Below are 12,704 nucleotides of genomic sequence, written 5' to 3'. Positions count from 1 at the left end.
GCCAGAGTTTTTGTCATTTGTCCAGTAAAGCCTACAATTCTAAGATTCCTAGTTTTAAAAAGTGCATTTAGATGCCATTAATATAAAAAAATGACTAAAATATCTAGAAGACAAACTTGATTCTGAAGAAATTCAAAGAAATATCATCTTGCGTGATCCTCTTTGTAAAGACTTACCATTTAAAAGTTTCTTCGCATGATTCTCTACAAGGAAATACAAAAGATAAAATTTTTATCAAAATACATGAAAACAGAAAAGGAAATCAGATTTTGTATGGACATGCTTTAAAACCAAATCTGAATCAAAGCAAATTTATAAGAATTAAAGTAAGTCAGGTTGAAAAAGAATATCATTCTACTCAACAATTAACTAAGCATCAAACACTGATCTAACAATTCAGGGCTTCTTTTAACATAGGCTCACCAGTATTAAAGATTTAAAGAACAGACTACAAAGGTCATATGTCTAATATTCTCATCTGCATATGGGAAAACTAAGTCTAAGAGAACTCTTGACTTGATCAGAATCACAAAGATAGTAAGTAACGAAACTGATTTCAAATCTGACACTCTCGTCCATGGCACCACACATTCTTCCAAACTGTTTATAAAAACCTAACCTATCCATATAAAAAATTGCTAATGGAGAAAGGTAAATTAAAATAATTCTGAGGCTTCATCTCATACTCATCACAGTAGCAAAGAAGATTTAAAAAGGAAAGCTTGAGGAGGCTATGAGAAAACATAAACATCTATGTGTTGCTAGTAATGAATGTGTACAACCATTCTGGAATGAAAACTGGAATTGTACACAAAAAAATTATTAAAGAATGCATGCCCTTTGACCCAGCTATAGCACTGCTAACTCCAAACCCAAAAGAGATAAAGGAAATGTTCACTTTGGCAGCATATGTAGAAATAAGAAAAGAACACAAACAAAAATATTTTTAAAAATCTGTATGATAAGAATAAATTGGAAACTAAAAGAATGTGTTCGAACAATTGTAATAATAAAGAATGGGTGAATAAGCTACATGATGAAATAATATTGTGCTGTAAGAAATAAGGAACTGTATAATTTCAAAAAGATCATGGAATGATTTATATGAACTGATACTGAATGAAGTAAGAACTAAAACTTTATACTCTAGCATCAATATTATAAAACTGAATAAATTTTGAAGACTTTTATCAATTGATGAAGAATGAAATGAGCAGAACCAGAAAAAACAATTTATTTAAGAACTAAAAATAAAAAAGAAACCAAAACTTTGAAAGCTGTAAGAACTGTGATAAATACTAAAACTATTCATGATTTCAGAGGACTTATAAAACATTTCTTATAGCAGAGAGGTAATGAATTGACAATGCAGAATAAGACATTCATACAAATATACACATACATAAACATACACAGTAAAGAAATTTCCTTTGTCTGATTATGTATATTTGTTACAAGAAACTTTTTGTTTGTTTTTTTAATTGGGTGACTAGAAGGGAAATAAAATAGATTTCTGTTGTTAATTTTTGTTCTTTTTAAATAAGGAAGTGGGTTTACTACTGCATGAAATACTATATGTAATTTCAGATCTTTTTTTACTTTGATACAAGAGACTTCTCAAAAAGGGAGAGAAATCTGTACACATTTGCAATATAAAAACAAAATACAGCAAACAAAAGAGATGTAACATGATCATGATAAACTAATAGTCCTTGATCAATCTGAAGTAGTTCAAAGATATTAGAGAAAACAATGCTACTTTGATTCTTCCTCTGAATTATTAGAAACATTTTATTGAATCCTAATATGCATAATTATTAAATAAAATTTTATGAAAGCAAACTATGCTCCATTATGTTCTGTATTTGGGAAGAAATTCTATAGATCACGTAACAACAGTTATATAGGCTAATTTCTTCACTGGTAAAATTAAGGGATCTTAAAACACTTCCAACTAAAAAAATAACAACAATAACAATACCTAATATTTACAAGGCATTGAAAAAGTTTACAAAGCTCTTTACATCTATCATCTTAGTTGATCCTCAAAAGAGCCCTATTGTGCTATTATCCACATTTTACAGAAGAGAAATCTAAGGTTGAGGGAGGCTGACTTGCTCATATTCATATAACTAGTAAAGTATATGAAACAGGATTCAACCTCAATTCTTCCTTATTCCAAGATCAGAACTCTTTCTACCTTGCTATCTATATTGATCAATTGTTCTAATTCTAAGTAAAATATAATCCTAAATTCAAATAAAACTTTAGTGCAAATCTATCTATGCTTAACATTTAACTTAGCAAATTACAAATTGGTGATTGTCACTATAGACTATAGTTGAGGGCAGCTGAGTGGCACAGTGGATAGAGCAATACTTGACACTTACTAGCTGTGAGATCTTGGGCAAGTCACTTAACCCTGACTGCCTTGCATCCAGGGCCATCTCCAGTTTTTCTGATTTATCTCTGGCCCCTGGACCCAGATGACTCTGGAGGAGAAAGTGAGGCTGGTGAATTAGCACAGCACCCCCTCAACTCAAATCCAATTCACATGTTTGTCATGGCATCACACCCCTGAAGTCATGGTCTTCTTTGAGAACAAAGGACAAACATCATAATCATCAATAAAAAAATCATAGACTATAAATCATGATTAGTACCTTAAAAACATTATGAAAATGTGAACTATTATTATTGATTCAAGTACAAAAGAGAAAACTGACTCATTGCTCAAACAGCAGTAATCTAATTCAATGAAGTACTGTGCAAAATGCTTAATAAAAGATAAAGTTCAAATAAGTTCCCTACTCTCTTGGGGTTTACAATCTAGTGGGAGTTGGGGGGAGTGCATAACACATATAACAATGGTATTTAATCACATATCGTATTAAGGACATTAATATATCATACTAAGTATATAATATAGCACATTCTTATAAAGTACATAATCAAAATGCTATATTAGATATAAAAAGTGAACGGACACTACAAAGGGAAATTGGGCTATAATTTACAAATAATAATACTTGGGAGGGTAGAGTGTTACAGCAAAAGGATTTCTAGGAAGCAAAAAATATAAGGATGGATAGTGAACCATAGAATATGTCCCAGTTTGGCTTGGATGAAAAATATACAGAAGGGAGTAGTATGAGGTCAGGATACAAAGCAAGAGTTCAAAGGACCTTTAATGTCAGACAAAGTAGACACTGTGCTCTATAGGAACTATTGGGGGTACAGGAGGGTCACCATCTTTTAGGGTCATGACTTAGAGTTGTTAGAGACATAGTGGTTGTCTTAGCTAACTCACTCATCTTACAGATGGAAAAATAGAAGGCCAGAGAAAGTAAGGGATTTGATCAATCCCTTAATGGATTTGCAATCTCTATATTGTCAATATTTCTCTCAGTGGGGCAGATTACAACCTCTCCATACAGTGCAACTCTCAATAAATTCCCATCAATACACCATTGGGCATACAATTATTACACAGATAATTAGTGATGGGGCTTGGATCTGTAATTTCAATGGCAAAGAAACTCCTGGATGAGGAAATTCTTTCCCAATCCAGACTGGAGGGTTTATATACCAGGTAAGGATTTTTAAAAAAGAACAATAATGAGAATTTTTAAGTAGGAAAAGTCAATAGTTTTGGGGAGCTGAATGGATATTTGAGACAAGGGGAAAAAAATCAAAGAGAAGCAAGATGTTCAATGATGGGAGACTAGGGGAAGTAATGAAGTCAGACAGAGGATCACTTCCTTAATGGGTAGGATGGTTGATTAGCTTGGTCTTGGACAATTATGAACTTAAGGTTTCCATGAACTAGTTTAACTGTTTAAAGCAACTCAAAAAGAAGAACGAAAACAATTTACTATAAAATGCTTTTAACATTAACAAAATCGCTTACAAGTGCAGACACAAAAAGTTAATATAAAAAGATTTGTTCTAGGAATGTCAGGAAAAGCATCATGATCTAAAAAACTCTAATATTAAGCTTCAAAGCAATTTTCAGTCATTAACCATCAATTGGATGTGTGATTCCTGCTGTTTCAGCTTAGTTACCCTCATCTAGCCTGGATCAGAAATTCTGTCTTTGCTGTTGTAGTTATGAACATGATCATTTACTTTTATTTAAAAGTAACCCATGACTAAAGAATAGCACAAGCAGATTAAATTGACTTTCAGGGTATAATATAGTCAATATGCCTGAGGATCACATTTTTTATGCAAAGTATTTTGAACCTATCTAAAAAAGTCACATAAACTGAAAAAAAAAACATTGTATACAATTTGTTTTTTGGGGAAGAAAATTACATCATGTGATAATTATTTCTTGGTTGTAGCTGTGTATTTATGTGACTGTAAAAAGTTGCTGAATATTCATTTGGCTGAAATTTTTTTAAAAGAACAACTAGAAATTAATCTTCCATTGGCTTTCTAAAATTATTCCAGATTACTTCTGTAACTAGTGTTACCGTGGAGTTTTCTGTTAATCAACAAGAATATGTTAAATTTTTCAACATGCCAGATACAATGCTAAACAATGGAGATACAAATAAAAAGTAAAAATAGCCTTTGCTTTCAAAGAGCTTACATCCTAATTAAGAGAGAGCTCAATTAATCCATCAAAATTTATTAAGCATCTGCAATGTACCTGGAACTATGCTAAGGGCTGGGAGTACATACAGAATTCTCCAACATAGATAAAAGAGATCCAAAGTACTAGAGTGGACAGTACTGGAAAGGTCTCTTAAAAAAGGTGGTCTTCAGTCAGGGCTAGAGGCAGCTAACAAGTGGTGGTGCCAGGAAGTAGACTTTCCAAGAATTTAAGTCAGTCACATAAAACTGTATGTGTATGTATTTCGAACTGTTATTTCATCAGTACCTCTATCTATATACTCACAAAGCCAGAAAAGATGCTGAAAGTTGAGCCATTCTTAAGCAGAACTGTAATGTTATTACTATATCAGAACCTGCAAATTCTGTAGTGGTGGTACCACATCAGACAGTCCATTCTTCTTCTGAACAAGTTTCTTTGTCAGGAAGTTCTTTCTTATACTGATTCAAAATTTGCTTCTCCCAACTTTGATCCACTATTCCTACTTCTGTTGACACCAAGTAAAAAGAGTTTAAGCCCCTTTTCTTCACAAGATTGTAGATCAGGCTGACCAAGGAAGAGGTCTATTCCCCTTTTCATTCTGGACCCTATAATTCTGTTACTGAAGTTCAATAAAACTATCACCTTTTTTTCCCCCTTCTTATTTTGAGTTTGCATAAATTATACATTTACCAATATTTATTAGATTTTTAATCCATTACGATTGTGAAAGAATCTTTTTAAAAGTCAATTCTGTAAGTCAAACTTTTAATATCCCTCTCAGTCTTTTTTATACAAGTATCTGATAAGCATTGAATTTCAGTGATATATTAAAAATCATAAATAGTATAGGATTTCTGATGGATAATGAGGGTAAACCCCATCTTCCTGACTGATCCAATTATTTTTTCAGTATGCCATAATGAACATCATTACCTTTCAATTGGATGCTACACGTAGTTTTTATGCTGAATCCTTATCATGTAATTAAAATGAGTGCAGTTAGAAACTTATTACCTCAATTTCTTCATGAATAATCAAAATGACTGGATTAGTAAAGGGGGTTCAATATGATTGGATTTGTAAAGGGGAATAATATCAAATTGAGGCTAGAAAAGTGGGTCAACACTAAGCTCAGGAATTTTTATCTTACTATATGCTAAGTGCTGAGAGTGTAAAAAAAGAAGTAAAAGACATTTCCTACCCTCATGTACATACATACATAGTTGGAGGCAAATGGGAACCAATTAACACATTGAAGCACTGAAGTGAAATATTCACAGAGTATACAAAAACAATATTTAAAACATAGTAGGAGAGAAAACTTGCAATTCTCAAGTCAATCAGGATTCACTTTTACTCAAGTTTCTATCTTAGAAAAGGGTACAGACCAGAAAAGTCTCTGCAAACAAGACATTTTCTTAAGGTTGGCAACTTCCATCCAGGGAATGCATTTTGGTAGTATGGAAGATAAATACAAAGGTAGAAGAATCACATAGAAATCTAGGGAAAGAATCCATATAGAACTTTGAGTTCCAAATAGACCTCAAAGAACTGGAATATGTATGTATGTGTATGCAGATTCAAGTATGCATATATATAAAACACATGTGTGTTCATACAAACATGTCTATGACACATTTAAAACCTTTAAAATTATTTCAAATCTCAAGCACTGCTAAGTTTTAACCTACAATAAATTTTCAAAATGATCTATGAAGTCCTAAGGTTAGATTCTTATTACTATAATTTTAAAAAATATTTACAATAGAAGTTAGAATTAAATATTAAAACACCAAATACCATTGGTTTCAAGAAATTTAACATTATTCTAATGTCATCAGATTTTTTCAGTTAATCTAAAATAAGTAATTAAAGTGTATGTTTACTTCAGAAGTCCCTATTCCTAAGAATACAAATAAACAAAAAATTATATAAATCATGTGCTGTGTACTAAATATTTCACATCTGAAATTGAGCTTTCATTAATAACAAGCCATAATACTGGGTGATAAAAAAGCAGGATGATTCTGTCTCCATTTCTAGAATTAAATAAAAAAAATAACTCCCTTAGGATCTTGGGATTGAGAGTGAGAGGGATACTGTTTTCACAGTTATTTCTCCTGTATCAGTATTTCCTCATACTATTCCTTGAAATAAAAATAAAAACAAAAGCTGGGGGAACAAGTTGTATAACTTAGATTGGTTGGAAGACTATGAGATAATCAGAGACATATGGAAGCTTTAATAGATCACAATTTTTTCTAAAGAACTAACATCTTGAGATCTCTGAAGTATATAGAGAGAACAAATAATACTATAATCAGGAAAAAATGAGGCACAAAAAAGGTTAAAGCTACCTTTTCACAAAATCACAATCAGCAGCATAAGAAATCAGTGGCAGTGAATAAAAACAAGCTTTTCTTCTTTTATTCATCCAGAGTTATATTATGGAACATATTTTATACAATATGTAGAATCAAGACTTGCATTTAAGCAAAGAATTTAATGAAGTAGTCATTATTAAGAATAAAGATAAGGGGCAGCTAGGTGGCATAGTGAATAGAGCACTGGCCCTGGAGTCAGGAGTAGCAGAATTCAAATCTGGCCTCAAACACTTAATAATTACCTAGCTGTGTGGCCTTGGGCAAGCCACTTAACCCCATTACCTTGCAAAAAAAAAAAAAAAAAAGAATAAAGATAAGCACAACAAAAGAGTCTCCTACTTCCATTCCATAAAAGAACCAAGGTCAAGGGCTTTTTTAGAACTCATTAAAAAAATCATTCTAATTGTACTTTCAAGTCTTATTTGAAGAAGAAAAATTGCCACTGGAATAAATATTCCTCTATGCCTTCAACCAAATGAAATGAAGGTTTAAGGGAGGTGGGGATGTCATGTCACCTTTTTTCACATCAGTTTCCCCACCCACCTTTGTACATCCCTCACACGTGAGAAAGAGAAACAAATAGTTCTGTAAAGTATGGGGTTGCTGGAGAGGGAATATTCAAGAGTTTTTTATCTACACACCAAATAGAGAAAGAAAGAATGAAACTTTCTGATCTAAGTTCCAAACAGATAGTTAAAAATGACAATGAACATCACTACCATAATATTAGGAAAAAGAAATTATTACTCCACCAAAAAACATACAATAAAAACAACATAATACTGTTTTGCTCTGATTCTATGGTTTCATAATTAATAGAGTGGTGAGTTTTAGAATTACTTATTTGTGTCTCATTTAAACTGTCTCTTACTGACTGATCTGTCCCCATTTCTAGATTTCTCTACAACAGTAAGCATTTATTGGATGTAAATATGAAAAACGAACACTAAAAATAAAGCAATGGCTAAAGAAGTACAATGAACCTTGCTTCTACATACTAATATTACAAATCTCAACAATGAGCTTTCCCTCTGGAAGAGGTCAAAATATAAAAATACAAGTTTAAGAGAAACATTCAGATGTTTACTTACAAAGTAAGCAAAAGTAAGAAAAAAACATATAACTGCTACTTTGGTAGTAAAAGGGAAAGCAAAATAAAGATTTTCTGTGTGGCACTCCAATTCCGAAACTTCAAAGTACATTTAATACACCATACCTTTAGCAACAGCAACAGGCTTGACAGCCATTCTGCCAACAAGACATTCTTTCAACATAGATTCATAATTGACCCAACGATGTACCTGAAAAAGGAGAGGATCATTACAAACAAAACATACTTATAAGACCTCATTTTAAAAGAGAGTAGCATCTAATATATTCAAGCAACTAAGAATTTACACCAAATAATTTAAATGCTGGTTCTATCAAAGAGAACAAATGGAGAGATGAGAGTTGGGGAAAGAGAAAAAAAATTATCACTTGAAAATAATATTTATCTAGGATAGCATTTTCTTTAAAATAATATTTTTATGTATAATGAAAATCTTAAAGCAGCCAAGTATATCAACTTGGTTTTTTGAATTGTAGATTTTTTTAAAAAATCAAGTCCAACTACTTTACAATTCTCCATAAATGAATCCTGGCAATGTAGAAGGGGAAAGCAAATTTAATATGGATATGATTTCACCAATAAAACAGGAAAACTAAGAAAATTATTTCCTAAAATTAAAATAAGGCTTTTTTTGAAAATAAAACTGATTAGTAAATTAAAATTCCCTTTACTAGAGAAAAGTGAAATGAAGATTTATGAAATTTAATAAAATACCTTTTAACTAGTTTTCTCAAGGACTATTCTCCAATAAAATTCTAATAAATTCATGTATAACTGGCATTCATTTATTTATTTTAAACATCATGATGATAAAATAGGACATAATCCTTTGTAAGATAAAATTAAAAATTCATAATTCTAAGATGGAAAATTAGAGGTTCAAGAGCATAATTTCATTAAATAATCATGGTGTTGAGAATGGTATTCAGGTGGCATTTAAATAAGAATAAAAAACAAAATAAGCAGACTTTTAGATCCCTTGAAATCTGGAGAATAGATAACAACAAAGAAGCTACTTGACTTCATGCAACATTTAAAATAAATTATCCTATTTTTACAACAGTTAATTTACCACACTATCAAAATATTCTGCTCTGAGTTACCTAATTGGTATATTAAGTTAATAACCTTCCTGTGAGTTTTGTTTTTGCCTTGATTTTGGTTTGTTTTTTTTCCTATGGATTGGCCTCTAGTTCTCTTAAAGAGAGTTGCATAGCAACCTATTTTTTGACTAACAGCAAACTGAATAACATTGTTCAAGTCCAAAAGAGTTGCTTATAACATTCTCACTATCTTAAAACACTGAAATGCTTTAAAGAAGCAAAGAGCTTCATAAAGGTATTAAGAACATAGAGTTATTTACTCCTATGGTGAATAAACTGATAAGTAATTTAAACAGTCAAGTAGAAAAGAGTCTGTCAAATGAAGATGCAATTTCAATTGCTAAGGTTAGAGGCTATTGCAAAAAACAGTATCCTCTAGCTAGTAGGGTTACATCTTGTAAAGTTAAGGTATATGATTCTTTTGTTGTGCTCTGGCAGTTTTAGATCATTTTGCAACATTCTGCCTATGGAGAGAATGAGCTATATATCTTGAAAGTGAATGGTAAGAGACTCATAGATATAGAAACAATATAAACCATACATACATATCTTTCACATTCTCAGAAATGTTTCCCAAAGGCTCCTACTCAGTTTGCATCTCTAGCTATCAACAAGTCAAATGCCACCTGGAAACATTCCTAATAAGCCCATAAGAGTTTCCCTCAAGAGAATGGTATCAAGATTAATGTGCAGCTGCTCTCCAGTCTGAGAAGGATATTAATAATTCCCAGTCCCACAATTTGTTGAAGATCAAAAGGGGTCCTTCTAGCCAGTCAATGAACAACATCCTTTAGTTATAATGAAATTTCTAAATGAAAAATTGTCTCAATTATCTAAATAAATGATAAACTAAAAAAATAAAAAAGGGTAAAACCAGAAAATTTGCTACCCACAAGTAAATAAAGACTTCTCTAAATTTAAATGTCTTTCTTAAAAAATAGTCAAAGAAAGATGTCACTAAAGATTAGCCATTATCAAAAGAGTAATTAGGTATCGTTTGACTAAATAAAAGCCAGGTTTTATCTGGTTGACTGGTCCCAAAGGAACAAGCAAAAAATAAATTCTAATTATAATAGCAAAAGAAAATAATGGAAGAAAAGCAGATAAAATTAAACTTAAAAAAAAGCTTCAATAGCCTTTGATTAACTCAAACTATCTCTCTTGAGAACAAGAAACTACTGGAACAAAAATAAATCACTACTATCACAAGACTATGTAAAGTAAAATTTGAGAAAAGTAGCTTTCCATAAGAAATATATTTTCCTCTAAGAACTAGCCTATAGAATTTGATGCTAGAAAGGATCATAGGGAATCATTTTCAAAAAGCCATTTCACCATGCTGGCAATTAACTAATCTCAGACCTTAAAATAGTCTGATTTATTTTTAGTGCAAATGTCTCTCCCAAGGTTTTCCTCTTCTCTCTATGTAGAACTGATAGAAATAGTTTATGAAAGAATATTTTAATTATTTTTTGAAGTTTACAGACAGAATTGTATTTCTCTCAAAAACACATTTAAATTTTCTACAAAGCATCCAAGCCTCACTGACTCCAAATTTAAAAGTTGTTTTTAATAACAATATTTCATTACTTCTGGCATCTTACCTGATCAAAAAGGTCTGTACCATCTGAGCCTGCAGCTCGCATCAGTTCGTCCTCCCCACCTGGGTGATATTCCATATATGGACTAACATTATAAACAAGTCCTGCAGTAACACAAAGATAAATCATATATACATAAACTACTTTTTAAGTTAACAAAATAAAGTATTCTGAAACGCTCATTTAAAAAAAAACCCTGGAATTTATAATCTTGCTAACTTCAAAAGGGTATTTAATGAAAAATGCCAATGTTTAATTTTCTAATAAATATACTGACTACCAAGATTTGAAAGAGAAAGGAACAAATAGCAATACAATATATTGCTATTCATTCTTTACCTTCTGCCATCTTTACTATGCTAGTAAAGTTCTGTTTTAAGCCCTCTTCTCTTTACATTCTTACCCTGTGACTTCATGGCTTTCATGATTTTAACTGTTACCTCTATGTAGATGACTCCCTTATCTACAGTTCCAGTTCAGTATCTCCCCTGAAATGTTGTACTATATCCAGTTTCTATTGGACATTTCAAATTGGATATAAACTCAACATGGCCAAAACTGAACACAGTAGTTTTTTTTTCTAAACTCTTCTTTTCCAAACTTCCCTTTTCCTGTCAAAGGTATCAACCATCATCTTGCAGGTTCCTTACTTTAAGTTTATAACTTTGGTGTTATCCTTGACTCCTTTACTCCATATATCCTTGACTTTCCTTTACTCCATATATCCAGTCAGTAGCCAAATTTTGCTGTTTCTGTCTCCACAATATCTCTTGAATACAACCTCTTCTTCAGGTCTTCATACTCTCTTGCCTAAATTACTGCACAATCTTACTAATTGTTTTTTTTTTTTTACTTGAAGTCTCTATATTAATTCATACACACACACACACACACACACACACACACACACACAGCCATAGTAAAAACAAAAAAGATATCTTGAAAATACACACAAAAAAGAGAAAAAACATCATTTTTAAAGACACCACAGATATGGAAATAATATTAATATTGAATATATCGAATTGTAAGTATATAATAGTAAGTACTTAGAAACAATAACTGAAATACAAAAACCCCTACCAGTAATAAATGACGATGAGGATGATGACAACAATGAAACCAACAGCAATTTGAAAGCCATTTTATAAATATTATTTCAAATGAGTTATCAAAAAAATCCCGTGGAGTAAGTGCTATTATTGTTATCCACATTCTGCAGATGAGGAAACAAAATACGGAAGGAGAAGTAACTTGCTTCTTTTGTAATTTCACAAATACATCAAAAAGATAAATACGAAATTACAGACATGAACAAAATGTTGAAAAAAACTGGATTTGATAGGCTTGTGGAAATGAGTGAATAGTTTAGAAACCATACTTATTTGGCAGACCTGTAGGACATTTACAATGATAAGACATTTAAAAAAATAACATAAAATAAAAGAGTAGAAGTCTTCAATATATTCATTGCAGGCTAAAATTTGATTTAAAAAATTAACTCAGTAAAGGAAATATGAACAAAAAATGAAGATCTAAATGGAGTTTAGTGATTAGATCTTTAATATGGTCAGTTTGGAGACCAACTGAAACCAATAAAAATTATTTTTGAAGAAAATTCTGTGCCAGAACATACCAAAAATTCATAGATGAAACTAAAGCAGGTTACTAGAGGCAAATTTTTGATATTCAGAATTAATAAGATCAAAGGACAAAGCAAAGTATTAATAAACTAAGCAGTCAATTTTAAAAAGTAAAGGAACAAATTAATACTCCCAAGCAAGTTCAAAAGAGGACATTTTAAATGAAAACAAAACCAAGACTGATGCATTAGCTAATTTGATGTTTCTTTGTTTTGTTTTCTTTTTAAAGAGAAGGTAAAGGGGCAGCTGGGTGATGCAG

The 12,704-nt window shown here is 31.3% G+C and overlaps 1 protein-coding gene across 1 annotated transcript in view; it reads right to left on the bottom strand.

Annotated features, from left to right (window-relative positions):
• CYB5R4 (cytochrome b5 reductase 4) overlaps window positions 1–12,704 on the bottom strand; it is an 84,206-nt gene that overhangs the window by 55,732 nt on the left and 15,770 nt on the right. The window contains exons 3-5 of the mRNA XM_074187091.1: window positions 10,806–10,906; window positions 8,204–8,288; window positions 177–203 (exon numbers count right to left, since the gene is read on the bottom strand). Of these exons, the coding sequence (XP_074043192.1) occupies window positions 177–203; window positions 8,204–8,288; window positions 10,806–10,906 (213 nt within the window). The remainder of the gene's footprint in view (window positions 1–176; window positions 204–8,203; window positions 8,289–10,805; window positions 10,907–12,704) is intronic.

The sequence above is a fragment of the Macrotis lagotis genome, chromosome 5 (genome assembly GCF_037893015.1).
Source record: "Macrotis lagotis isolate mMagLag1 chromosome 5, bilby.v1.9.chrom.fasta, whole genome shotgun sequence".
In the NCBI taxonomy this organism is placed as follows: Eukaryota; Metazoa; Chordata; class Mammalia; order Peramelemorphia; family Peramelidae; genus Macrotis; species Macrotis lagotis.
Note: the sequence above shows the minus strand (reverse complement) of the source record. Positions and strands in the feature narration are given on the sequence as shown.